The sequence below is a fragment of the Phascolarctos cinereus genome, unplaced genomic scaffold (genome assembly GCF_003287225.1).
Source record: "Phascolarctos cinereus isolate Bilbo 61053 unplaced genomic scaffold, phaCin_HiC Scaffold_5;HRSCAF=322, whole genome shotgun sequence".
Lineage (NCBI taxonomy): Eukaryota > Metazoa > Chordata > Mammalia > Diprotodontia > Phascolarctidae > Phascolarctos > Phascolarctos cinereus.
The window spans coordinates 304,577,845-304,603,228 of NW_027555958.1; the positions used below are offsets into that span (position 1 = coordinate 304,577,845).

The window sequence follows — 25,384 nt, forward strand, 5'->3', positions numbered from 1 at the left end:
GTCCCACACAGTTCCATCCGGAATTCACCAAGCATTTATTTTCTAAGATAAATTTTTATTAATATATTTTGTTTTAAAATCGCCCACATTTCCCATGGTATCTTTCTTTCCTCCCTTCCCCAGAAAGTAATCCCTAATGATTTTTTTAAAAAGGAACGAAAAAAAGTTTCGCAGAATTAATCAATGTATAATTTAACGTTATGTGCAGTATCATTATATACACCCACAGACCCCCACTTCTGCAAAGTATGTTGGAAGGGATGGTAGATGTGTTTTCATGTTTTTTTTTTCTTTTGGGGAGAGGAGGGGAGGAGAGGGAGGGTGTACGTTCTAGGATATTGGGAACAGTCTGTGTAACGGCTCAGAGGAAGGAGGTGGAGTTAGGGCCACTTCAGATAGGCGCGTGTGACTATATGAAGTGGCTATAGAGGTAGTGTGAAGTAAATCTGCAGAGCTGGAGAAAGGCAGGTCAGCGAACTTCCTCCATCGGCGCATCTCACTGCCCAACTGATCCGTAAGGTCGACCTTCGGCCCTCGGACCTGGAAAGAACGGCCTGTCCCGATGACGCCACACGCCCGGGATCCACCCACCAGGCTCTTGCGCGCGGCGTTGCCATGGCAGCGAGGGGGCGCGGTTGACGGGACGCGTTTCCGGAAAGATGGCGGCCGTGGAGGGGATGTCGGCGACGGCGGCTGTTAGAGCGGTGGCTTCGGAGCCCAAGGCCGAGGCCGAAGGGGAGGAGGCGGAGGCGACGCCGCCGCCGTGCGAGACGGTGCGGTGGGCGCCGGTGGGCGCGGTGGCCGAGGCGCAGGCGGCGCTGTGCGAGGAGGAAGAGGACGGCTCCGAGGGGTGCGCGGGCTCCGGCCCCTCGTCGCCCCCGGAATCCCCGGGCCGGGCGCTGCGGCGGCTGCGGGCCGAGCGGCGGCGGCTGGACTCTGCGCTGCTCGCGCTGTCCTCGCACTTCGCGCAGGTGCAGTTCCGGCTGCGGCAGGTGGTGCGTGGGGCCCCCGCCGAGCAGCAGCGGCTGCTGCGAGAGCTGGAGGACTTCGCCTTTCGCGGCTGCCCGCACGTGCTGGGCTGGGGCGCTCCCGGGGACCCGAGCGCCGAGGAGGCCGACGGAGGTGGACCGCGCGAGGTCCCGCAGGGGCTGCGGCCCAACGAGCCGGTGAGGCCCGCCGGGGGGCGGGGGGATGGTGCTGGGAACTGATGGCGAGAGGGGCTGGTGCGCCTAGTGGCGGCCCTGCGGAGACAAAGGCCTGGGAGTGGGACGGTGAAGGGAACGGAATGGAAAGACACTTGTGTGCCTAGAGGCGGCTCTGCCGAAGGGTACAGGCCTGGCAGCAGGAGAAGCACCCCCCCCCCAAATTGATAGAGACCTGTGCACCTGGAGGCACCAACTTATGAAATCGGACAAGGGTAGAGGGGAACAGGATAGAGAGAGACCTTTTGAGCCTGGAAGTGTCCCTGGTAAAGACGCCAGGCCTGGCAGCGGCAGATTAGCTTCCAGTCCCCTCTTCTGATCCTAGGAATCCCATAGGATCTAGCTTTACATCTGGAAGGGACCATAGATGTTGTCTGGTCCAACCCCCTCACTTTACAGATAAGGAAACTAAGGCTCAGGAAGGTTAAGTAAGTGACTTGCCCAAAGAGATGTGAACCCAAGGGCCTGTGACTCCAGTACTGATCCACTCAGCCCTTCTGTGTCTCAGGCAACTCCCTACACTTGTCTAGTGAGTCACAGGCAATTGGATTCCCTTTAGTGCCAGGAATCCCTACACTTGCAGTTCTCCAGGCTGATGAAACCTTGAGGGATCGTAGGCAGGGGGAACAAAAACCGAAGAAAAGGGTAAGGGCTGGAAGCCTGTGTAGGGAGCAACATAATATAGCAGAAGTTCTGTCTCAGGCTCTGCTGCTATTTAGCTGCCCCCTGGGGCATCCCCTTCCCCTCTTTGGTTCTGTGTCCTTATCCCTGAAATGAAGGGGGCCCATTATAATCTCTAAAGGCCTTTCTAGTCATCTCTGATTCTGAGTTCTATGAAGGTGAATCTCATGACTTAAACTTGGTTAGTGTCCCTTCCAAAAGTGTAGGTCATTGTCCAAGCCAGTCCAACCTTGACTTAATGCAAGAAGGAAATTTACAAAGGCTTGGGAGTAGCATTGCAGGGAATCTGGATGAGGCTTATCTGTGATTTCCTAGAAAGATTTGGAAGACATTTAATCCTAAATCTTGTGTTTGGTTTAGGATTTTATATAAAATAGTCTAACCACTGAAACACAAATCTTGACTTATTTGGGCACTTTAACCCTCCTTGTCCCCCCCACCACCACAGGCACTCACAGCCTTAGGTTGAGGTTCTGTTAATTAGTGATAAGTCAGTTCATGAAATAATCTAACCTTGTGTTCTTTACCACAGCAAATTTCCTTTCTGGACTGACTCTGGGATGGCCCAGGTGCACACAGCTTGATATGCTGAGGGCTCTGTATCTCCTAGACATTGTTTTAGTTTGCTGTTAAGTAACATACACACTCCCACATATGGCTTCCATCCCACTAGAAAGTGAAATCCGGGAAGCTTCTTATCAGCAAAGAATGTTGACCTACTTCTTTTCATCTGAAATCTGCCTTGTTTAATCCCTCCTATTTGCACTCCCACCCTTCTCTCCCCTTCTTCATAGGCCCTGGAGGAAGAAGGGCCAAATGTAGCCATTCCCTCCTCTCACTCAGCTTTGTTTGGCCCTGGTTGATCCACAAACTCTAAGGAAGCCTCCCTTTCTTGAACAGAAGTGCTGTGAATGTGATCAGGCCTCTTGTTCTAGGGACATTAGCACCAAATGTCCTGTCTGCATTTGATACCATTTTTTGTACTTGTTTGTATTTGCTTTAAGAAATCAACATAGAACTTTTTAAAAAAAATTGACGCTCTCTATCACTACCGTGCAATTTTCTCAAATCCTTTATTAAGTGGCTGTGAGCTTGTATACAGGGAAGCTTTGAAATAAAATGGGAAGACTAGTGGACAGATCAGAGAACCTTCAGTTGAAACTCTGTCTTTGCCACTTAGGCACCTTCACCTCTCTGGGCCTGAGTTTCCTCACTGAGCTTCCTTTCCAGCTCTAAATATGTGATCATGGGACCCTTTGGTAGAGGGCGTATTGACTGCTTTACTAGGTATTATTTAAAATTCTTTTTACAAGGGTTTCCTATATCCAGATTGGGGGGGGGGAGTGGAGGATGGGGAGGTCGGACATTGTTTTCTACCTTGCCGCATTTTTCTAGTGTTCATTAACTTACCCTGTGGTTAACCTTGTTGTGTTTGCTCCCATTCTAGTAAATACATATTGTTCTTGCCCTGTAGGGAACAGTTTTCTACAGAGACTGTCGTGTAAACTGGCTATTTTTTTTTTTTGCCAGTTAGGACACTTTGAAAAATAAACTTCCCTCTTTCACCTGTGGCTGGTTAGACAACTTTTCATGGCCAGAGTTCAAGACTAACAGGAATCTGTGGTCAGATTCAGAGTTGACAACTGCTGTGATTCCCCTAGGCTGTAGTCACTGTTTCTAGAGAAGAGGAGATTGTGGGATTTTTATTTAGAGCCGACCAAAAGCAAATGGAAGTGTTTATAAAATATCATTATATTAATTTGCTGTTTTTGCATTTGTTCTTTCTCATGCCTACAACTGCAGGGATTGGTAAGTGCCACTTTAAGGCTATATCCTATACCCTTGTGGACAAACTAAAAATAAAGGCTTAGAATTCTATGTGATTTTCATGCTTTTTTTTTAAAGTATGGGTTTTTTTTTTAAGAAAAACAAGTATAGATTTATGTTCTCCAGAATAAATGTGAAAAGTCTTAATTGTGGAATTTTAAATAATTCTATGCATAAATTGGAAACTAATAATGGGGGTGGGGCGTGCCAAGGGAAGGAGTCTAAGGCTGGGAGATTTTTAATCAGCAGTTTACTCTGTGCTGCTTTAAGGGCCATGTAGTAATTTGGTTCTGCAGCTCCATCCGTGCACTGAGTGCCAGAGAATAGAAGAAGAGATCACTGTACATTTTTTATATCTGCTGGTATATGTTCTTCTCTTATCATTTTCCTCAGAGAAATACAAACATTTCATTCTTGCCACATTTGACAATGAATGGATAGGAATGGAAATGGCCTTACATTCTTTCCTTCTCCCCAAGACGGAAGTTACTGGGAGTTAGGGAGAGAACAGGCAATGAACTACGCAAGGGTGATACTCGGGTGATGTGTCCCCAGACGAGGTTTTTGAAGGAAGGAGAAGGAAGAAGTAATGGGCCACCTCCCACTTGTACCAGTCATTCAGTGGCTGACTGGATTACAGTGTCATTAGGATGAGATGTCTGGGCTCTGTAAACTCAAATTGTTTTTCTTTTGTGGTTTTGTTTTATTTTACTTTTCTCTTAGTCATCTAGAAAATTTCCTTTCAAAATGCTGAAATTTTAGCTAGGGTAAATACGGGACAAAGCAATGGGTCATGCTCTTCCCTAGAAAACTAGGTCTAGAATACCCTCTAAATGTGCTAAATGTGGTGGCAGCCCCTCTTGGAACATATTAGAGAGGTGATAAGGAATCAGATTTGAATGGTTTTCCCTGCTCGACTAGCACGCTCCCCGAATTCCCCCAAGACTCCTGGAGACGTGGGTGTGAGCTAGAAAGTCCACAAGAGGCAGTGTTGCCTGAGGAAAGTATGGGTTATTCTGCTGGGGAGGATGCTCATGCCTGAGATCCAGGAAGCCTTCCTGGCAGAGGTAAAAACTAGTTGTTTCAGCTCTGATGGTCTTGGGTGGATGAAGCAATTAGAATAACAGGCTCCACTGTGTCCGTAGACTCCTGCCAGAGAGAGGACACTCAGTGTCCCCTGCACCAGTCCTTTTCATTTTCAACATAATAATTCTGGATATTTACTTATTTTAGAGTGAACAGGAAAAACAGGAGCGTGTAGAAGCCCAAAGAGAGAAGCAGCGAGAGCTCATTGTTCAACTCAAGACTCAGCTAGATGACCTGGAAACCTTTGCCTACCAGGAGGGCAGCTATGACTCCCTGCCACAGTCCATGGTATTGGAAAGACAGAGGGTAAGTACATCCTGGAGCTTCCTCTGGCAGTGGCCCTGATTGACATGTGCCTCCCCCTCCCCCTTCCACTACCACCACCCCACCCCAGGCTGTCAGGGTTTGGCCTTTGCTGGCATTTTTTCAACTGGCTCTTCCTAAAACTCTTTTTGGGCTACTTCCTTCCTCTACCACCAGTCAGTTTTTTAGGAGATAGGAACAGATTTTATTATAGCATTAGTTTAAGCATGATATACATGGAAATCTGCTGTATTCTTTATATACATACACATGTCCATAGAACTGTACTTCAAGTTATATAATATATGGTTCTGTTTAATCAGTAGATTTATCTTTCTACCCATATCTTCTTTAAGGTAGTACTGTATTAAAATTATTTTGCAACACTACATATTTGCATACACACGGGAAATAATCGTTTTCTCTTGAGAACACTCCTGCTCCAGAAGTATGTGGGAGGCAGGTCACACAAAGGTCACATGACTGAGCCAGAGTTCCAGGTGCTGCCTTAGAATGAATTTCTAACAGGTCCTGATAAAGTGCCCAGATTATTTTTCTCTCAAATTTGCCACAATATTCCTCAGTCTTTGAACTGATTTTTTTTTCTCTAGTCACCTGGGACTTCTAGTTACCTAGTCGATCAGAAATTTGAAGAAATCAGAATAAGTCTATGCTGGGTCATTTAGGAAACAAATTTCAGTCATATCTTACCTAATGTCATTACCTGGTTTTACAAAAATACGATGTTAGGAAAAACACAAAGAGGCAGATAATTTAGTCTCATAGTATTATAAATGAGTGATTTTCCAAATGGTGGTGGAGGACATGTTGTGGCTTATGATGGCATTTATATCATTCTGGTGCGTTCACAGTGTTATTGTGAAACCTCATGAGCAGGCTCATGTAGGCTATGCACAGACTTATAGAGTGGCCTTACATCATAGAGACACCAAGTGAGACAAAAGGTCTGGAGACTTTTTGGTTAATCAGCTATAGCCTCATTTCTACTGGTCATGGGCTTGGGAATGTGTATGTCTCCCCCTTGTGGAACTCCATTCCAGCAGAAAGTGTGCCAGACTTCCCTGTGGTGAGCAGTCTGTCATTGCTTGTGGCCTCATGCAGGTGATCATAGATGAGCTAATAAAGAAGTTGGACATGAATCTGAATGAAGACCTCAGTTCACTGTCTCCTGAAGAGTTACGGCAGCGTGTGGATGTAGCCGTGGCCCAGATAGTCAATCCTGCCCGAGTGAAGGAGCAGTTGGTGGAACAGCTAAAAACTCAGATCCGAGACCTAGAAATGTTCATTAATTTCATCCAAGGTCAGTGGGCCAGCCAAGGTAGGGTGTGAAGGTATCTCAGAATCACAATTCCATGTCCATGTATCTGGAGCACCAGTGACTAGCCCATTATAACTTAAGAAATGATCATAATAAATAAAAAAAATTTTCCAACCCCATCCCAGCCTCTTCCTCAGAGAGACTAAGTGAGTGTCCTCTCGTTGTGACTTTGTATTCCAGATGAAGTAGGAAGCCCCTTTCAGACAGGAGGTGAACACTGTGAGTGCAGGACATCAGGGAAGCCTGGAAATGGCTCCTCAAGGGTTGGTACTCGACCGCCTTCTGGAAATAAAAAAGGTGAGTGTGGCCTCATCCTCGGTGGCTCTTCTTCATGTCTGGGGTGGGTGTCTCCCCACTGTGGGCAATGTGTGCCTCTCAGGGACAGGTGGTTGTTTCTTTCTATAGTGAATGCTGAAGAGGCGAGGAAGATCCGTGAGACAGGGCTGCAGCTGATGCGGCGAGTGCTGGCTGTGCTCCAGATCTTTGCAGTGAGTCAGTTTGGTTGCACTGCTGGTCAGATCCCCCGCACCCTGTGGCAGAGGGACCAGACCGATAGGGACTATTCTCCTCTATTGAAAAGGCTGGAGGCCTCCGTGGACAGGGTGAGGCAGCTAGCTCTGAGGAACCAGATGAATGATCATGTCATCAGCAGTACCAGCCTTCAGGACATCCCCCTTGGGGGCAAAGATGAGCTCACGGTGGCAGTGCGAAAGGAGTTAACCGTGGCCATACGAGATTTGCTAGCCCATGGATTATATGCCTCCTCACCAGGGATGAGTCTGGTGATGGCTCCCCTTGCTTGCTTGCTCCCTTCCCTCTCCTCTGCCCCTCAGACTATGCACCCCTGGGAGCTCTTTGTGAAATACTACAACACCAAGAATGGCCGAGCTTTTGTGGAATCCCCAGCTCGAAAGCTGTCCCAGTCCTTTGGGCTACCTGTGACAGGGGGTACTGTTGTGACGCCCAAACAAAGCTTGTTAACTGCCATCCATGTAGTGCTGACTGAACATGACCCCTTTAAACGCAGTGCAGACTCAGAATTGAAGGCTCTGGTGTGCATGGCCCTGAATGAGCAGCGTTTGGTGTCTTGGGTCAATCTGATCTGCAAATCTGGAGCGCTCATTGAGCCACACTACCAGCCTTGGAGTTATATGGCACATACAGGCTTTGAAAGTGCCCTCAGTCTGCTCAGCCGCCTGAGCAGCCTCAAATTCAGCCTCCCTGTGGACCTGGCTGTCCGACAGCTCAAGAACATCAAAGATGCCTTTTGATGACCAGGCCCTTGCCCCTGACCAGTGCCTCTCCATAGGGATGAGTTACCACTTTACCACATGAGGCTGAGGGAGTTGGAGGAAGAAGCAGCTGGGTTACAGGTTATTCCTAGGCTTTGCACAGGTGACCAGCCCTAGTGCCTCTAAAGTCTGTTACCCACACTTAGCACCTTAGAAATTCACACTGGAAAGCCCCTGATTGACAATGCCCTGCCCTGGTATATGACCGCCTGCCTGTGTATGTCTGGGTGCACATGTGGATGTGCATGGTCTTTTTCCCAGAGGCGTCTTTGCCTTCCCAGCTGCTCTGTTGACCCACAGGTACCTTTATCAGAAACTCAGCAAACCCAGGAGTGCATTCATCCTGTGGCATTGAAAATAAGGGCTGGCAAAGATGTGTTCCCATTCATATGGGGACAAGTTAAGCCCAGCATTCTGTTGCCCAAATGAAAGGCTCCCGCTTTTTACTTTTTTATTCTGGACTTGACCCCAACTCCCAGTAAGATGAACACTTCCACATACACAGTAGAACAGAAAAAAGGAGAATTGTACTTAAAACTCTAGATGTCTATACATACAGCTCATTTTTCCTTTTAGTCCTTTTTTTTTTTGAAGTGGGGGACGGTTGGGTACACATAATACATAGCCTATTGGAGTGGAAGTCAGAAAGTCTTGAATTCTAATCCTCCCACTTACTTGCTCTGTGACTCTGAGTAAGTCAACCTCTGTCTGCCTCAGTTTTCTCTTCTATAAAAATAGGGATAACAGCACCTACCTCCCTTGGTTGTTGTAAGGGTCAAATGACATATTTGTGAAGCTCTTTGCCAAACTAAAGCACTATATAAATGCTAGCTATTTTATCATTGTTATTTATTTTTTTCTTAAAGCAGGTTTGAGTGATCAAAAACCAGGCCCCCTTGTGACCATAATTTCTCCTTTGTACCCAAAGATTGTCTTTGTGCCAGAAGTTTCTGTATCTTTCCTCTGTTCTAAGTCAGTGAATACAATAAGAAAAATTGCATTCTCCTACACCTTCTGACAGAAATTCAGGCAGAGCTATAAGGGAGTTAGCCACATGTTTTTTATTTCTTTGTTTTTATTTTAAATGAAGCCATTTGGAAGCATCTTTTCTTGTAGAGATCAGAGCCTAAATCTGAGTGGGCAAATGTTTTGCCAATTTGTGTGGCATGACAAATATTTTCTGGCCTTTTGTGTTTCCTTCCACCTATCCATCCTTCTTTCAGCAAGACTCTTGTATCCCTAGGGATTTGAACCTGATTTCTCAGAGGCAGAGCTGTTATTGATCTGTTCTGTCAGGGACCTTCATGCCAGGGCAGATGTGTACGTCTAAAAATACACATGCATAACCAGTATCAAGTTTTCCTTAATTTAAGAGCTACCTTGGCACAGTCTGTCTTGGAGGCTGAGAGAGAAATAAAGCCTGGCCTAGTTTTCCTTTTCCTCCAGGGAAGGCTTTAGGTTGATCTCGATATGCTGGTAACTGGCCCCTCCTACAGTGGGTGCTGATGGCTTGTCTGCTGGTGACTGTTCCCAAGAGTGAAGTGGGAAGAACTAAATAGCTAATTCTAGAGCAGCTCCATTTAGGATTTATGTCTTAAGTCTTTTTATTCCACTCAGCTTATGGCAAATGCCAGTACATAACTGTCCAAAGCTGAATGTACAACTTTTTGGACAAGTCTCTGAGGTTTAAACACTCTTGAAAAAGCTTTGTCTTCAGTTACATGTGTGCAATTGTGAGATGATCTTGTGTCTGCTGGGTTATACGGTGCATTTTAACTTAATATTTTTTTTTCAGCAAATGTCACTTATTTAAAATTGTGTTGATTTTGATCCTAATTTATCTACTGTGTGTGACAGAATAAATGTACATGTTGTGAATGATAACCCCTCCTTGTTGCTAACAAAACTGGAGTATTTTGTATAAACTTTCACAAAGTCTTTAATGAGAAGTATTTCCTTGAAAGTTAGGTTCCCATCTCAGATTCAAAGAAGGTCTCTTGGGTCTTCTGATTTTTGACCATCGAGTATTAAACATTCCAGTCCTTCTAGCGAGCAGCTCCATTCTCTGATAAGTTCTGCCTTTTGTAGGTGGGGGTATCCAGAGGAGTAAGGCTGGATTGTACCCTGGAATTATATTGGTTAAAAATAAGTTGTGCTACTGCTCCCCAAGGCCCCCAAACAGTAAGCTCCCCTGAAGGGGTTCCTGCCCCTGGCTGCCCATGTTAATTTTCTGCCAATATCGCCAGGAAATACACAGTGTAAAGATTTCTCCAGTGCCCCAAGAAGGGTACCATAGTATTTCACAGATTCCTCTTCTCTAGCAGGACCTCTTCCTCCACCTTCACCCTACTTCCCCTATAGTCCAGTCCCTTCTTGACTACACAGAAGGAATCTGGAGTACAAACTATATAGAGGATGTAAATAGTATGTATTCACTCAACAAACATTTATTAAGCATTTGCTGTGTACAGTGTACTGTCCTAGACAACGTGCACAGATAAGGCAGGAGCAGGCCCCTGCCTTGTCTTTGTATGTTAAATGGTAATATAACTCAGCTAGGCACCGGATGAAAGCATTTAGCATCCTCTGTTGTCAGTTCCCCTCTGCAGGTCCCTCTTCTAGACATTTGTCATCACTGTTGCCATTCACCTGTTGCTACTTACAGGCAAAGGCGAGTCCTCTTTCAGCCCTCTACACCCATCCATTGCAGTAGCCACTTGGCCTAACACTCTGGCTGGTATTCCCTGGGTTCTACCCACAGTAAATCTCTCACTAGCCTTTTAGTTGAGCCTCCATCTAAATCAAAACATCATGGGTTCGATTTCCTAGCTGTGTTCTATTTCTTTTATTTTCCCCCAAACTTTGTTTACCCTAGCCTCTCCAACTCTGGATCAGCTTATTCTTTCTAGGTTTACCATTTTTTCCTCCTCTAAACCCTAAGTTTCACCAGAAAGCACTGTAGTTCTTCATAACTTTATTCTCTTAACACCATAATTGCTGTTCCCACTGATTTTATTTTCCCCATCCCCTCCATTAAGGCTTGCCACACATACCATCCCTCTCCCAGGCAAACTGATACCACTATATTATACTGAGTTAATCACAGTTGCAGGTCTTCATCAGCATATAGCAAAAGGACCATCATTTTGCTCTAGGAAGTCCCAACACTGCAATCTATTTTAAAAAATGGTTAGACCTGTAACTTGATCCATGTGGAGGAACCCCAGCATGAAAACGCTGAGAGTGGCAGCTTCTTTGTGACTTACAGAGAAGCTGGGAGCACTGTCACTTGCTTTCCGGTCCAGATCTAATCTCAGCTGGGCCCTCACTAACACCAGGCAATCCTTTACTCCTCCCTAATTGATTCTCTGTCATACTATCTGCAGCCTCTCCTGACTTGCTATCTACTGGTTCCTTTCCTGCTGCCTACAAGCATGTCCCTGTCTCTCCTACCTTAAAAAACTCTTCACTAGATGGTACCATGCCCACCATCATCCCATGTCTCTCCTTTGTCAGCCAGTCTTCATCCATACACATACACCCATTACCTGCACTTCCTCTCTTCTCCTTAGTCTTCTGCAATCTTGCTTTACCAGACAACTCACCACATGACAAACTGATTTTTCCAAAGTTACCAAAGATTTCTTTACTGCCAAACCTAATTCTTCTCAGCCTTCATCCTCCTTCACCTCTGTGCATCATTTGACACAGCTGACCACAATTGATTCCTGGACATTTTCTCTTTTTTGGATTTTGGTGACTTTATTCACTCCTGGTTCTGACTGCTCCTTCCCTGCCTCCTTTGCTGATTCATCATCATGATAAGCTCAGTACCCCAAGGCTTTCTCTTAGGCTTACTTGCCTTTTCTCTCTAGGCATCTCCTGCCTTCAGTTATCTGTAAGCAGATGATTCTAGGATCTGTATATCCAGTGTCTTCTGAACTCTGGTCCCACATTGCCAACTGCCTTTTAGGTATTTCTTTCCAATGGGATGTCCTATAGGTATCTCAAATTCAAATCTAAAACAAAACTCATTTTCTTTCCCTCCAGATCTACACATCTGAAATTCTTCTCTGTTACTGCCACGGATACCACCATCCTTCTAGTCATCCAGGCTTACAACTTTGGTGTCATTCTTGACTCCACATTCTTGCTCCACCTATCTAGTCAGTTGGCAAGCCTTGTCACTTCTAAACTCCACATCTCTCCCACCACATGTCCCTTTCTTTCCACTCATACAACTTTTATCCAAGTTAAGGCCTTCAGCTGCTCTTGCCTAGAATATCTTTGGTCTCCTCACCTCAAGCCTCTGTCCACTCCACTCCACTCCACTCCACTCCATCCCATTCCATCCCCCTTATGGCCTGATTTTCCTAAGGCACGTGTATGATCATGCCACCTCCCATCCATCCAGTTTTGTGATTCCTTGTCACTTCTAGAATCAAATATAAACTCTTAAGGTTTAAAGCTCTTCACAACCTGGCTCTTACTACATATTATTCTCTTCTGCTCACCATGGTGCAGCCAAACCACCTTTACTGTTTATTCTTGTTTCTTGTCTCTGTGTCTTTGCACCGACTCTCATCCATACAAGGAATGGACCCTCACCACCTCTCTGTCTCTTGGAATCCTGAGTTTAGTTTAAGACTTAGCTCAAGTGCCATCTTCTCCATGGAGACTTTTCTGATCTCCAAGCAGCTAGTGCCCTCCTTCCCAAGACTGCTCTGTATTAATTTTGTACACATATTGCATTACTTAGTTGTGTGTAGATCATCTCCCTGTTAGAATGTAAGCCCCTTGAGGATAGGGAAAGTCATCTTTGTATCTGCAGTGTTTAGCATAGCGCCCAGCACATGGTAAGTACTTGTTTGTTGGTTGATTAATTGCTGGAGGCTAGCAAAGGTGTGTTGGCAAATCTTTTAACTGCCTACTTTCTAGAAGAAGAAAAAAGTATGCATGACAAATTTTAATCCTCTCCATCACTTTTTTAAGTCCAGGCAACCAACAAAGCAGTAAATCAGACCCTGATTTGTAGTATTTGCCTAGTTTTGAGTTGCTGACAGTGAAAATTTAGCAGTTGGCCACTGGCCAGCTCTAACACACCACTAAGGCCAGATGCCTATCTCATCCAAAGCTACCTTCTGTGATTTTGAACATCTGAATTACAGTCCTGGATCTTCCTAGCCAGGGGTGGGGAACCTTTGGCCTCGAGGCCACATGTGGCCCTCTAGGTCCTCAAGTGTGGCCCTTTGACTGAATCCAAACTTCACAGAACAAATCCCCTTAAAAAAGGATTTGTTCTGTAAAACTTGGACTCAGTCAAAAGCCTGCAACCCAAGGACCTAGAAGGCTATATGTGGCCTCAAGGCCGAAGGTTCCTCACCCTTGGCATAGAAACTAGCTGTACAACCCTGAGGAAATCATTTAACCTTTTTTGGGCCGCAGTTTCCTCATCTCTAAAATAAAGAGGTTGATGTACCATCCAGCTCTAATGTTCTATGTTCTAAATTCATGGAAGGCAGATTTTGAGTGGACACAAAAGGGCACTATATCAGTATACCCTGAGGGAGACTGTAGAGCAGGGGCATTTCGCCTGGGGTCTGTGGATTTTTTTTTTATATTTTAATCACTATTTCAATAGAATTGGTTTCCTAAGTAATTCTAAGTATTTTATTCATTTAAAAACATTATTCTGAGAAGGGATCCACAGGTTCCACTTGGACTGCCAAAGGGGTCCATGAAACAACCCAAAAAAAAAACCCAAAAAAAAAATCCTCCCTGTTGTAAAGTCCCTGGGGTAGCTTTCAAAAAGAGAAAAGACAAAATCTAAGTATGCTAAAACTAGGGTGTTTTATTACCATTAATCACAATAACAGCTAGCTTTTCTAGCTTTAAGATTTGCAAAGTATCTTAACACATGTTCTCTCATTTCATCCTCAAAACAATCTTAGGGAGTAGGGATTATTATTATTATCCCCATTTCATAGATGAGGAAACTGAGGGGTTAAGAAACTTGCCCAAGGTCAAAACAGCTAGTAAAAGTCTGAAACAGGATTTGAACCCAGGTCTTCACAACTCCAAGTCCGTGTGCTGAGCCACATAGAAGACTTTTAAATAGTGGTTAGCTCTAGGGGACAGCTAGGTGGTGCAGTGGGTAGAGTGACAGACCTGATGTTAGCAAAACTTGTTTTCCTGAGTTCAAATCTGACCTCAGACACTTATTGGCTGTGTGATCCTAAGGCAAGTCACTTCACCCCATTTGCTTTAGTTTCTTCATCTGTAAAATGAGCTGGAGAAGGAAATGGCAAACCACTCCAGTGTCTTTGCCAAGAAATCCCCAAATGGGGTCAGGAAAAATAGGCAGGACGAAACAATCCCTAGAGGGTTGAATGAGGTAGTTTTAGAACAAATCAGACCAATAACAACTGTCCCTACTATGTGCCAGGCCCTGTGCTGAATGCTGGGGATACAAAGAAAGTAAATGGACAGTCCCTTCTCTCAAAAGATAATGAAGGAAACAACATGTAAAAACTCTGTTACAGCCAAGATCTATTCAGAATAAACCGGGGATAATCTCAGAAGGAAGGCACTAAGGTTAAGGAGAAACAATGGAAAAGGCTCCCTGGCAGAAGGTAGCCGGGGAAGCCAGAAGGCAGAGATGAGGAGGGAGAGCATTCCACGCATAAGGTAGAGCCAGAGAAAACACCTGGGAGTGTAGAGATGGAGACCTGTGTGCTAGCAATAGTAAAGCGGCCAGTGTCACTGGAAGGAGCCAGATGATGGAGACCTCTGACAGCCAAACTGGGTTTTAGATTTGATCGGGGAGGTGGCTAGAGGCTACCGGAATTTAGTGAATGGGGAGGGAGGGTCGGTCACATGGTCAGATCTGCGCTTTAGGACATGAATGGACAATGGACTGGCGTGGGAGAAAGACTGAATACACAGCTTTCAGACAGGGAGAAGGTCGGGCTGGACTGGACACCAATTTGTGGCCATCCCGGCAGGGGCTGTCTTTTGCCTTTCTTTACATCCTCAGAGCTGGCCCAGTAGGCGCTTAATAAGCCTGGCTTGCGGGGAGGGGCTCCTTCCCAGTTCCCATTAAAGAAAAAGCACAGAGCGCATTCCCAACTTGCAAAGGAAGAAAGCCTCTCCTCCAGGACAGCCTGGGTCTCCAGATTCCACCCCTCCACCCGTGTCTGTTCTACTGGGGAGGGTCTCCCTTCAGACCCTCCTGTCTTTGAATCCTGCCCTAGCTCCGGATCCCAGGGAACAGGGAAGCGGCTTCCTGTCCCTGTCCGCGTCCTGGGCTGCTAATAAAGTTTGATTTCTCTGAATGACTCACCAGGCCCCGTTGCCCGCTCAAAAAGCTTCTTCCGCCCACAACCCGGCATCCGCAGACCATGACTGGAATGCCCAGGCTAGGGGGCGGGACCTAAGGAGGAAGTGACGCCATCCGACCCGGTGTGAAAGGTCAGCGGAAGCGTGGTGCCTTCCTTTTGGCTCTAGGAGGGGTTAGCTTCGTGTCGGTGAGTCGTGGGCTGCGGATCGCTGTAGGATCCGGTGCCATCCGCGTCCTGCGGCGAATGGGGACCCTCGAGATCCTCTCAGCTAGGACCCCGGGGACCTCGGGCCTGCAGGATGGGCGGGGATGTGGGCCCGCGGGGAGGCTGAAGGAGCTGGGGCTGGTTCTGGGCTCCGCGGTGCCTGAGGCCTTCCCGGCGCTTAGGGCTCTTTTCCTGCTGCGTTTTCTCCACAGAAATGGGCAAGTTCATGAAACCCGGGAAGGTGGTGCTGGTCCTGGCCGGGCGGTACTCCGGGCGCAAAGCCGTTATCGTCAAGGTACCTGGCGGGTCGGGGCTGGCGGGAGGAGCCCGGGGTGGCCGGCCGGCCAGTTCTCGAGTCAAGGCACCAAGCAGGCATTAAGCGCCTGCTGTGTGCCAAGCTCGGTGCTAAGCTCTAGTGATACAGACAAAGGGAAAAACGGTCCCTGCCCTCAAGAACGTTCAAATTCAAATAGGGGAGACAGCATGAAGACGGTCCTGTACCAACAAGCTAGAGACAGGATAAGTTGGAGGTAATCTACAGAGGAAAAGTATAGCAGTAAGGATGGGGAATGTGGGATCTTAAATGGGACTTGAAGGAGGCTGGCAAGCAGTGACCGAGGGAGAACACTCCCAGGAAATATGGGAGACAGCCAGAGAAAATGGATTGTTTGGAGATGGAGCGTTTTGTGTGAGGAATAGAAAGGAGCCCAGTGTCACGGAGTTGTAGGGTAAGTGGCAGGGAGTGAGGACTGAAGAGGCCAGGTTATGAAAGCTACATAAATGTCCCAGCACATCATTAACATAGACCTGAATTTTCCTTGGGCACAAAAACGTCTTGGGGAAAGAGAACTGGGTTCTAGGTGGAACTGATCTGAAGAGCTGCTGAGTTTTTAGACAAAAATCCCAGTAATTAGAGGTTGGGAAATTTTTGAGCATTCTTCTTGTTGGGCTCTCCCAACCCTTTTGGTTTCTTTTAGCAGCCCTGGAGTTTGGGACTCCAGCTTTCAAGGGAGCCTGGTCACCAGGGTTTTGGTAGGGTAAGATCAAAACCTATGTAGAGCAAGGTCCAAGGCAGCATATGTCCACCTTTTTGATTTTGATTGTTTCTCTCAGAACATTGATGATGGGACCTCCGACAGGCCCTACAGCCATGCCTTGGTGGCAGGTATTGACCGCTACCCTCGCAAAGTGACTGCAGCGATGGGCAAAAAGAAGATTGCCAAGAGATCAAAAATCAAGTCCTTCGTGAAAGTTTATAACTACAACCACCTCATGCCCACCAGGTAAGCCTCTGTAACAGGAAAGGGTACAATTCTGGCATTAATTCTCCAGTCAGATTGATACCGTATTTGATGTTGGTACAAAATCTCAGAATCTCAGCTGGAAGAAGAAAGAGTAGCATAGATGAATGCCACAACATTTAAAAAAATAAAGGAAGAGGAGGTAGGTTAACTTTGAAAAAAGGCCATTCATTTTGTCTATACTTTATGCATTTGTAGGCTTTTCCAGAATAAGGATAATTGATATCATCGCCTCTCCTATTCTTTAGGCTTAGGCCTCCCATAAATGATTAATGAATTTAAATTAATGCATTAAAATTTGTCAGTTGAACATTCCATGTCCAAGCCTTTACCTTTCTGCCTTAGAGAAATGCCCAAATGGGCATAGTCCTTCTATGTCCTCTGATATTTTTCTACCCCAAGACAGTTTCGGGTAACGTAGGAATCTGAAACAAGGAAAAGATAAGGGTAGTCTTCAACTAGAACTATTCCTTGGCCACTCTCAAGGACTGGGAGATTCTTCCTAAGATCAAGATCTTAATTCTAAATAAAAGAAAAGTAGGAAAAAGAAACACATTTATTAAGTCCCTGCTAATAAAGCACTTTATAAATATTAAATCACGCAGTCCTCACAGCAATCCTGGGAAGAAGTAGGTGCTATTATTCCCATTTTATAGTTGAGGAAATTGAGGTAGACAGAAGTTACTAGACTTGTCCAAGATCACATAGCTAGTAAGGTGCCAGGGGCCATATTGGAACCAGTTTCTGGCCCAGCACTCTTATCAGCTGTCCCACCTAGCTGCCTCTGTAAGTACTTCCCTCAAGTGGATCTCAAGCCAGTTTTCTGTGGATGGGGAAGTTCAAAGTTAGCTTTCTACCCTTAATCCAATTCCCAGCCCATAACAGAGTATGTAATTAAATAGTCCTAGTCCTGTCCTTTATCCTTGAGTTTCTTAACTCGACCACCTACCACATCCCCATTTCCCACCCTCTTGGTCTGTCCTGTATAGAACTCATTATTTGGTACTAGCATTAGACTGTTCTAACAGCAGAGAGTTGCATTCTTAACTTCTTGAGAGGTTGGTAGGGGGTTGGGTCTAGTTGTCAAATTGCCAGCTGTTCTACCAACATTTTTATTACCTTTCATCTCTCCAGATACTCTGTGGATATCCCGTTGGACAAAACAGTCGTCAACAAGGATGTGTTCCGTGACCCTGCACTAAAACGTAAGGCGAGGAGGGAGGCCAAGGTCAAATTTGAGGAAAGGTGAGTAATATGGGATAATATGATATTAAATAATCTCCCCGTGATGTAGAGACGGTGTCCTCTTTCCTCCCTGTTGCTTATGTTATCTCCTTATCAATGCCTTTTTTTTTCTGCCTAGGTACAAGACAGGCAAAAACAAGTGGTTCTTCCAGAAGCTGCGGTTTTAGAACTGCTTTGTTGGTCAGTAAATAAAATGTTTATTAAAAGTGAACATTTGTGTGTCTGATTCATAGAGTACATGGGACCTGAATCACCTCTTTACAGGTGAGGAGACTGTATTTAATTACTTGTCTTATCAAGTGGAGGGGAATAGAGAAAAGTAGACTGGGGTTAGGGGACAGGGTGCTATTGATATGGGCATATTCGAGGAGAGCACACACATACACAATCATTTATTGAGCACTTGCTTTGTGGCAAGCACTGTGTTAAGCCCTAGGCATGTACAAAAGTGCAGTATCAGCTGAAGAAATTGGAAAGACTTCCATGTAGAACCTGGGGTCCATTAACTTGTTTTTTAAATATTTCGGTAATTGCATTTTAATATTCTCATGCATTTAAAATCATTCTGAGAATGGTTCTGTGGGCTTCACCAAAGGAGTCTGTGACCCAAAAAAGGTTAAGAACCCTTAATAAAGGTGATAAGTCACTTGAGTTTTGAAGGAAATGAGGGATTCCAAGAAGCAGGAGTGCATTCCAGGCATAGGAAACAGCCAGTACAAAAGTAGGAGAAAGGAGATGGGAGTGTTGACTGTAGGGAACTGTGTAAGTAGGCCAGTGTGGCTGCACTATCACAGAATCCTGGAAAGGTAGGGTAAAAGCCATCTTGGTTAATGATGCTCATCTACTGTAGAATTTGTTTTCCTGTCACCTTAGTAATGCTATTCTCTTTTTCATCATATCCTATACCTTTAAAAAAAATGCCTAGTTGTTAAAACCAGCTAGAGTCTAAGTGACTCAGGAATTGCTAAGTCCTTAGTCTGTTTTTTATGACAGTGTTTAGATTTGGACATTGTGATTCCAAAAAACTCATGATGGAAAATGCTATCCACATCCAGAGAAAGAGCTGATAGAGTCTGAATGAAGATCAAAGCATGCTCTTTTCACTTTTTTTTGTGGTTGTCCTTTAGTTCTATTTCATCCTTCACAAGATGACTAATATGGAAATAGGTTTTACATGATTCCACATGTATAACCTGTATCAAATTGCTTGTCTTAGGGAGGAGGGAAGGGGAAAAATTTGGAACTCAAATCCTATTAAAAAAATATTAAAAATTGCCCTTACCTGTAATTGGAAAAAATAAAATACTGTTTTAAAAAAAAAGTGAGGATAAAATGAGATGTGTCAAGTGTTTGCAAACCTCAAAGTGTTAAAAATTTGGACATTGTAGGGAAATCTAGATCTGGCCTCAGACATAAGATTTTATTTATTTATTTATCTGATTAATATGTAGCACTTTATCTTGAAGAATTGGAAATAATTTTAAAAGAATTGGAGTGTCCCCCAGCTCAGTCAACTATCTGAGCAAAATCTTACTTTTTAAAAAATGGTGTTATTCCACAATAGTTGTAAACCTGTTCTGTGAAGAGATTTAAATAACCAAAGAAGAATTTGTATTTGATCCTGCAAGTAATAGGGAGCCAGGCACTAGAGTTGAGGTGACAAGATCAGGCTTAGCTTTAGAAAAATAACGAAGCAGGTAGGTGGTGCAGTTGGATACAGCGCTGGCCTTGAAGTCAGGAGGACTTGAGTTCAAATCCATCCTCAGAAACACCACTTATTAGCCAGGGGACCCTGGGCAAGTCACTTTGCCAATTGCCTCACCCAAAAACCAAACAAACAGAAAATGATGATGTAAAAAATAAAAGGAAAAGAAAAATAACTGGTGGGATGGGTAGACCCTTGAATTAAGAACCAAGTAGGCTTTTAAGCATAGTCCCAGTGGTGGGACCTGAACTACAGCAGTGGCCGTGTAAATGGAGATATGTGGGGTAAGTGAGTAAGGAGTCAAGGATGACACTTGACTAGAACAATGGCTGGCCCTTGAAAGTGTCTGAGAGATGAGTTGTTTCATACATACATAGGTGCCAGTCTGGTTCAGTAGATTGATGTGAGCCTGGCTGGAGATCATAAGGAAGTTTAAAGCTAGAAAGGTAGATGTGGGAGTCATTCACGTGAAGGTAACTGAGCTCATGAAAATTATAGGGTCACCAAGAACAGGGTCTAAGCCTTGGAGTGCCCCCGTGGTGTGATACAGATAGAATAGTTCAGGGAGAACCAAGCACTGTTGTGAAAGCAGCTGTATCAACTGCAGAGAAGTTAAGAAAGGTGAGGATTGAGGAGTCATTAGATTTGGTCATTAGCAAGGAAAATAACATTGGAGAGGATGTGGAAAAACAGGGACACTAATTGGAGTTGGGACCTGATCCAACAGTTTTGGAGAACAACTTGGAACTAAAGGGCTATAGATCTGTATACCCTTTGACCCAACAATACCGCTACTAGATCTGTATCCCAAAAAGATAAAAGGAAAAGAATCTAGTAGCTCTTTATGGTGGCAATGAATTGGAAACTGAGGGGATATCCATTAATTGGGGAGTGGCTGAACAAGTTGTATGTGATTGTGATGGAATACTATTGTGCTATAAGAAATGAGCACCTGTATCAGATTGCTTACTATTGTAGGGAGGAGGGGGAGAATTTGGAGCTCAAAATTTTTAAATGAATATTTAAAATTATCTTTACATGTAACTGGAAAAAATAAAATACTATTTAAAAAAGAAAGTAATGAGCAAGATGCTTTCAAAAAACCCTGGACTTACATGAACTGACACATAGTGAAGTGAGCAGAACCAGAACATCGTACACAGAAATAGCAATATTATAATAGTGATCAACTGTGAAGGACTTTGCTATTCTCAGCAGTACAGTGATTCAAGACGATTCTGAAGAACTTTTGAAAAATGCTGTCTGCCTCCAGATAGAGTGTGAATGCAGATTGAAGCATACTATTTTTCACTTTATTATTCTTGAGGTTTTTTTGTCTGTTTTCTTTTGCAACATGGCTAATATGGAAATGTTTTACATGACATGTATAATCTGTTTCAGATTTCCTTCTCAAGCAGTGAGGAGAGAAGGAAAGGAGGGAGAGAATTTAGAACTCAAAATTTTAAAAAAACAATGTTAAAATTTTTTGTTTACATGTGATTACCATTAGTAACTTTACAGTTCCTGTTCAGTGATCAGGTTGGAAGACAGATTGTTGAGGTGTGGTAGTGGATGGGGTGGGGATGATACATGGTTAAGGAATGAGAAGGCACCAAATACATGTGACGTTTTCAAAGAGTTCAGCTGAGAAAGGAGAGACCGGGATCATTGTTAGCAGCCATGATAGGATCTAAGGAGTTTTTATGTGTGGGATAGAGGAAATGAAAGCAGTCTGTAGGAGATGAAAGGGAATATAGATGATCAGGGTTCCCCTGGGTGTAAGAAGGACCGGCTCTTCATCAGCAACTGGATTAAAGGAGGAAGTGTTGAGGAATAATGTCCAGGGGATTGTGAGATAAGGTGGGGAAAAGAACTTTTGGTGAATAGCCTCAGTTTCTCTGTAAAGGATGAAGCAAGGCCCTCAATTGAAAGGATTGTGGGAGGTTTTGAGAGGAATGGTTTGGAACCGCCATTGTGGAGGATAAAATAGAAAATTAAGTAGGTGTAAAAGGATTGCCTTGCTGCAGTGAGATTCCAATTGCTGTCAGTTAATGAATTTGTGCAAAATCCAGTCAGCAAGAGAATCTATACAGCCTGGCCTTAGGGATAAAGAGCCAGGAGTCCAGGAAGACCTGGGTTCAAGCCCTGCCTCAAATGCTTATTGGTTATGTGACCCTAACTCAAGTCACTTAACTTCTCAATTCTCTGGGAAACTCTTGATGTTGTTTGTCCTTCATTCTCTTATTTTTTTTTTTTTTGGTGAGGCAGTTGGGGTTAAGTGACTTGCCCAGAGTCACACAACTAGTGAGTATTATGTGCCTGAAGCCATTTGAACTCAGGTCCTCCTGACTCTGGGGCCAGTACTCTGTCCACTGGGCTACCTAGCTGCCTGTTGTCCTTCATTCTCAAAGAGGACCATGACATCAGGAAGGTGATGCCATGACATGCAAGTGAATTTAATTTAAGTGAGGGAGCCATCTGGGTCCAGGGGCGAGATATAGATCAGCATGACTGGAGATGGCCCCGGATGCAGGGGGAGACCTTGGCTTAAAAAGGCCAAGGTCCTTAACAGGTCTCAAAGTTTCAGGGAAGGTATCAGCTGGTTGAAGGAAATTCCTGGCTTAAACCAATTAGGGAATTGCTTAGACCAATGCAATATAAATCCAGGTAACAATTTCATCCATCAGCAACATGTGAGTTAGGAGCAGAGGAAGTACATGGTGGGAATAATATTGGTTTTGGCAAGGCATGAGTGGTGATAGGGCAAGGGCCTCTAGATGGAGGGATAGTGTAGGCCCGAACTGGTTCACCAAGAAGTTGAAAATGAGAAGGTAGGCGAGCATACATAGCCACAGCAGGGGTGATGGCCTAGCAAAATACTGAGTGGAGAGATTGCAGGTCAAGGTAAAGGTGAAGAATAGAAAATCATATTTCTCATGCAAAACATTCCTCTGCTTAGAAACCAGCAGGGTCTCTTCTGTACAGAATAAAGTCCATACTACTTGAACTGATTTCAAAATTATAAAGATGAAGTTTGGCCCCAAGAAGAGCTACAAAGAGACCTTCCCAGTACTTTGTGGTGGTGAAAAGAGGGTTATCCAAGGGTGTGGAATAGATAAAACATAAAAATGTCAGGTTTTTTTTTTATTATATATATATCCATTGATTTGGAAGAGTTTTTCCTTTTACCTCTTCTTTGTTTTGGGTTTGGTTTAGTTTGGTTTGGGGAGGCAATAGGGTTAAGTGACCTGCCCAGGGTCATACAGCTGTTCTTCTTTGTTTTTTGAATTCTTTGTTATGAGAGATAGCTCTCTGGGAGGGCTATGGGGAGAGGTAAGGGTAATTCTAGTTGACATAAAAACAAAAGATATCAATAAAGTCTATTAAAAATAATTAAATAGGGGCAGCTAGGTGGCTCAGTGGATAGTGCACTGGCCCCGGAGTCAGGAGGACCTGAGTTCAAATTTGGCCTTAGATGTAACACTCACTAGCTGTGTGACCCTGGACAGGTCACATAACCCCAATTGCCTCATATTTAAAAATAATAATAATAATCAGATGGAAACAAAATAAATTGATGAGTGAATGAATAAATTGATGTTCTAGGCCTTCTACAATCTGGCCCTTTTTGCCTTTCTAAATTTGTACTGTTCTCTGTATAACATCCTAGGTGTCTGCCTCAAACTTAATTGCTCCTGGACGAGTACAGCGCTTTTATTCAGTCAAACACTAAGTGCCTACTATGTATGTGCCAAACATTGTTGGACCTCTCCTCTTGCCAGTGTTTTTTACCCCATTCCTTAGATCCTTAATATGCCTTCCGCAGCCCCACCTAACATTCCTGTGCCCCACCCCAATTTGGAAGGGATCTCTCCCATCAAAATACTACCTTTCTTTTATACCTCCTTTGTGCCCTAATCAAATTAAATATTTTTTAATGTAATTATATCTCCTAATAGAACTTCCAGCTTTTGAGATCTGTTAGAGCTTTCTCTTTGAGCTAGCTGATTAGTACTCTATCTGCATCTTTGCTAAGAAAATCCCAAATAGGGTCACAAAGAGCCAAACACGACTGAAAAGCAACAACAAAAGAAGGAAGTAGAGTTCACTGAGTCCATTGCCAAGTTTTTTGACAACAATGGGGTTTGCTGGTCATGGAAACCTACAAGTCTGGGATCTCTAAGCTCCACAACAGCTTCCCCACAGAAAGGAAAAGGAAATAACCCTTCCAGGAGCAGCCTCTTTTTTCTGCTGAGATCATGCTAACCACTAAAGGGTTAAATTTTTGTGTATGAGTATAACAGAATACTTTAACAAGGGAAACAAATTCATGCTGACCCACAAGTTTGCAAAACAGAAAAAGGAGGCAACTGAGTTACTGATAAACAGCAGGGTTGTTTTTACAGGTGATCGCTGGACATTCTTGAAAACAAGAATGTCTTCAGGATAAGAAAAAGGATTTGCGTCAATATTATGTCAGCAGGAGAACAATGTTTGGGAAAAAGAAACCAGAGTTGTTTGATGAAGGGTTTCAAAGTTGGGGTGATTTAGGGGAATTTTGTAGCCTCTGCATGTACGTCTTCAGCCTACATGTATGCATTCTGGCCACTGTATGTGATAATCAATAAACTTCTCATTGACTTGAGGCAATTTCTGCTTCCTAATTTTTTATGACCTAACACCAAAGTTCAGTTGCGTCCAGCTCTTCATGATCCTGTTTGGGGTTCTCTTGGCGAAGGTGGGTACTGAATCGGTTTGCCATTTCTTTCCACAGCTCATTTTACAGATGAGGAAACTGAGGCAAATGGGGTTAAGTGACTTGCCCAGGGTCACACAGCTAGTCTATGTGTCTGAGGCTAGATTTGAACTCAGGAAGATGAGTCTTCTTGATTTCAGGCCTGATGCTTTATCCACTGCGACACCTAGCTGTCCCACCACATATATAAACAAAACAAACAAAAACCAAAATAGAAGCAAATATCTCACAAGACAGAAACTAAAACAGATGAGAGTAAAATAAAGAATGTTTAAAACATCTCATGTTTTGTCATGAAATTCTGTTCCCTTCTGGATCAATAGGACTTCCTAGAGTGGAACTAGTTGTTGGGAGCTAATGAAGCTGAGGTCAGCTGCCTCGCCCCAACTTGCCATTGGGGTTGCTCTCAGACCTTTGTGACTGATTGGATTAAAAAACTCTTGATGTATCAAGAACGTTTGGAAGGAGTTTTTGCTGGAAGCTCTGCCTGGCCATGCTTTTACCACATAGAAGTTTCTTGTCACTCCCACCCCTTTTGAATGTTTTAACCTGTTACCTAAGATGCCAACTTTGTTGTACTCATTATTTACATATAGATGTGTGTATGTGTATGGATATGTACCTATGCATACGTTTATGTGTATATGTCATGTATATACCCATGTGCATGAATTTGTGGATTTGTGTGGATTTGTACATGTGCATATATGTAGGCATTTATACATGTGTGTATATGTATGGATATGTACCTATGCATATATATGTGTATATGTGTGCATATATTTGTAGATATATGTGTTTGTACACATGCATTTATGTGTGTGTGTGTGTGTGTGTGTGTGTGTATATAAAAATATGTGTGTGTATGTGTATATGTGTTTTTTAAATCTCAGGCCCTGCCTCCTTAAGTGATTTAGAACAAAACCTTTGGGGTACAACAACTTCCAGTCACAGACCTAGTTTTCTTTAGTTTTGTATTTACTGGACTGAAGCGGGGGGGGGGGGGGAGAGTGATTTTAAAAAGTAGTAATGCCCAATATCCATCGATTTAATTTGCTAAAAGCAGACCAGGGAAGGAGAGATCCTTCTTCTGGATCTCAGGG

The 25,384-nt window shown here is 44.1% G+C and overlaps 2 protein-coding genes and 1 long non-coding RNA gene across 3 annotated transcripts; 2 read left to right on the plus strand and 1 right to left on the minus strand.

The window, feature by feature from the left end:
- The first annotated feature begins 472 nt into the window (after window positions 1-472).
- RUNDC1 (RUN domain containing 1) lies at window positions 473-9,614 on the plus strand. The gene is made up of 5 exons (XM_020972677.2): window positions 473-1,166; window positions 4,944-5,102; window positions 6,222-6,420; window positions 6,619-6,735; window positions 6,844-9,614. Exons 1-5 carry the CDS (start codon window positions 660-662, stop codon window positions 7,707-7,709), a joined length of 1,848 nt encoding a protein of 615 aa, XP_020828336.1. The 5' UTR covers window positions 473-659; the 3' UTR covers window positions 7,710-9,614.
- LOC144457754 (uncharacterized) lies at window positions 8,767-15,160 on the minus strand. The gene is made up of 2 exons (XR_013487228.1): window positions 15,073-15,160; window positions 8,767-9,854 (listed from the first exon to the last, which is right to left on the minus strand). It is a non-coding gene; the product is annotated as an uncharacterized LOC144457754 (long non-coding RNA).
- Window positions 15,154-18,031, plus strand: RPL27 (ribosomal protein L27). The gene is made up of 5 exons (XM_020972678.2): window positions 15,154-15,256; window positions 15,487-15,569; window positions 16,388-16,557; window positions 17,710-17,820; window positions 17,939-18,031. Exons 2-5 carry the CDS (start codon window positions 15,489-15,491, stop codon window positions 17,985-17,987), a joined length of 411 nt encoding a protein of 136 aa, XP_020828337.1. The 5' UTR covers window positions 15,154-15,256; window positions 15,487-15,488; the 3' UTR covers window positions 17,988-18,031.
- The last annotated feature ends 7,353 nt before the right edge of the window (window positions 18,032-25,384 follow it).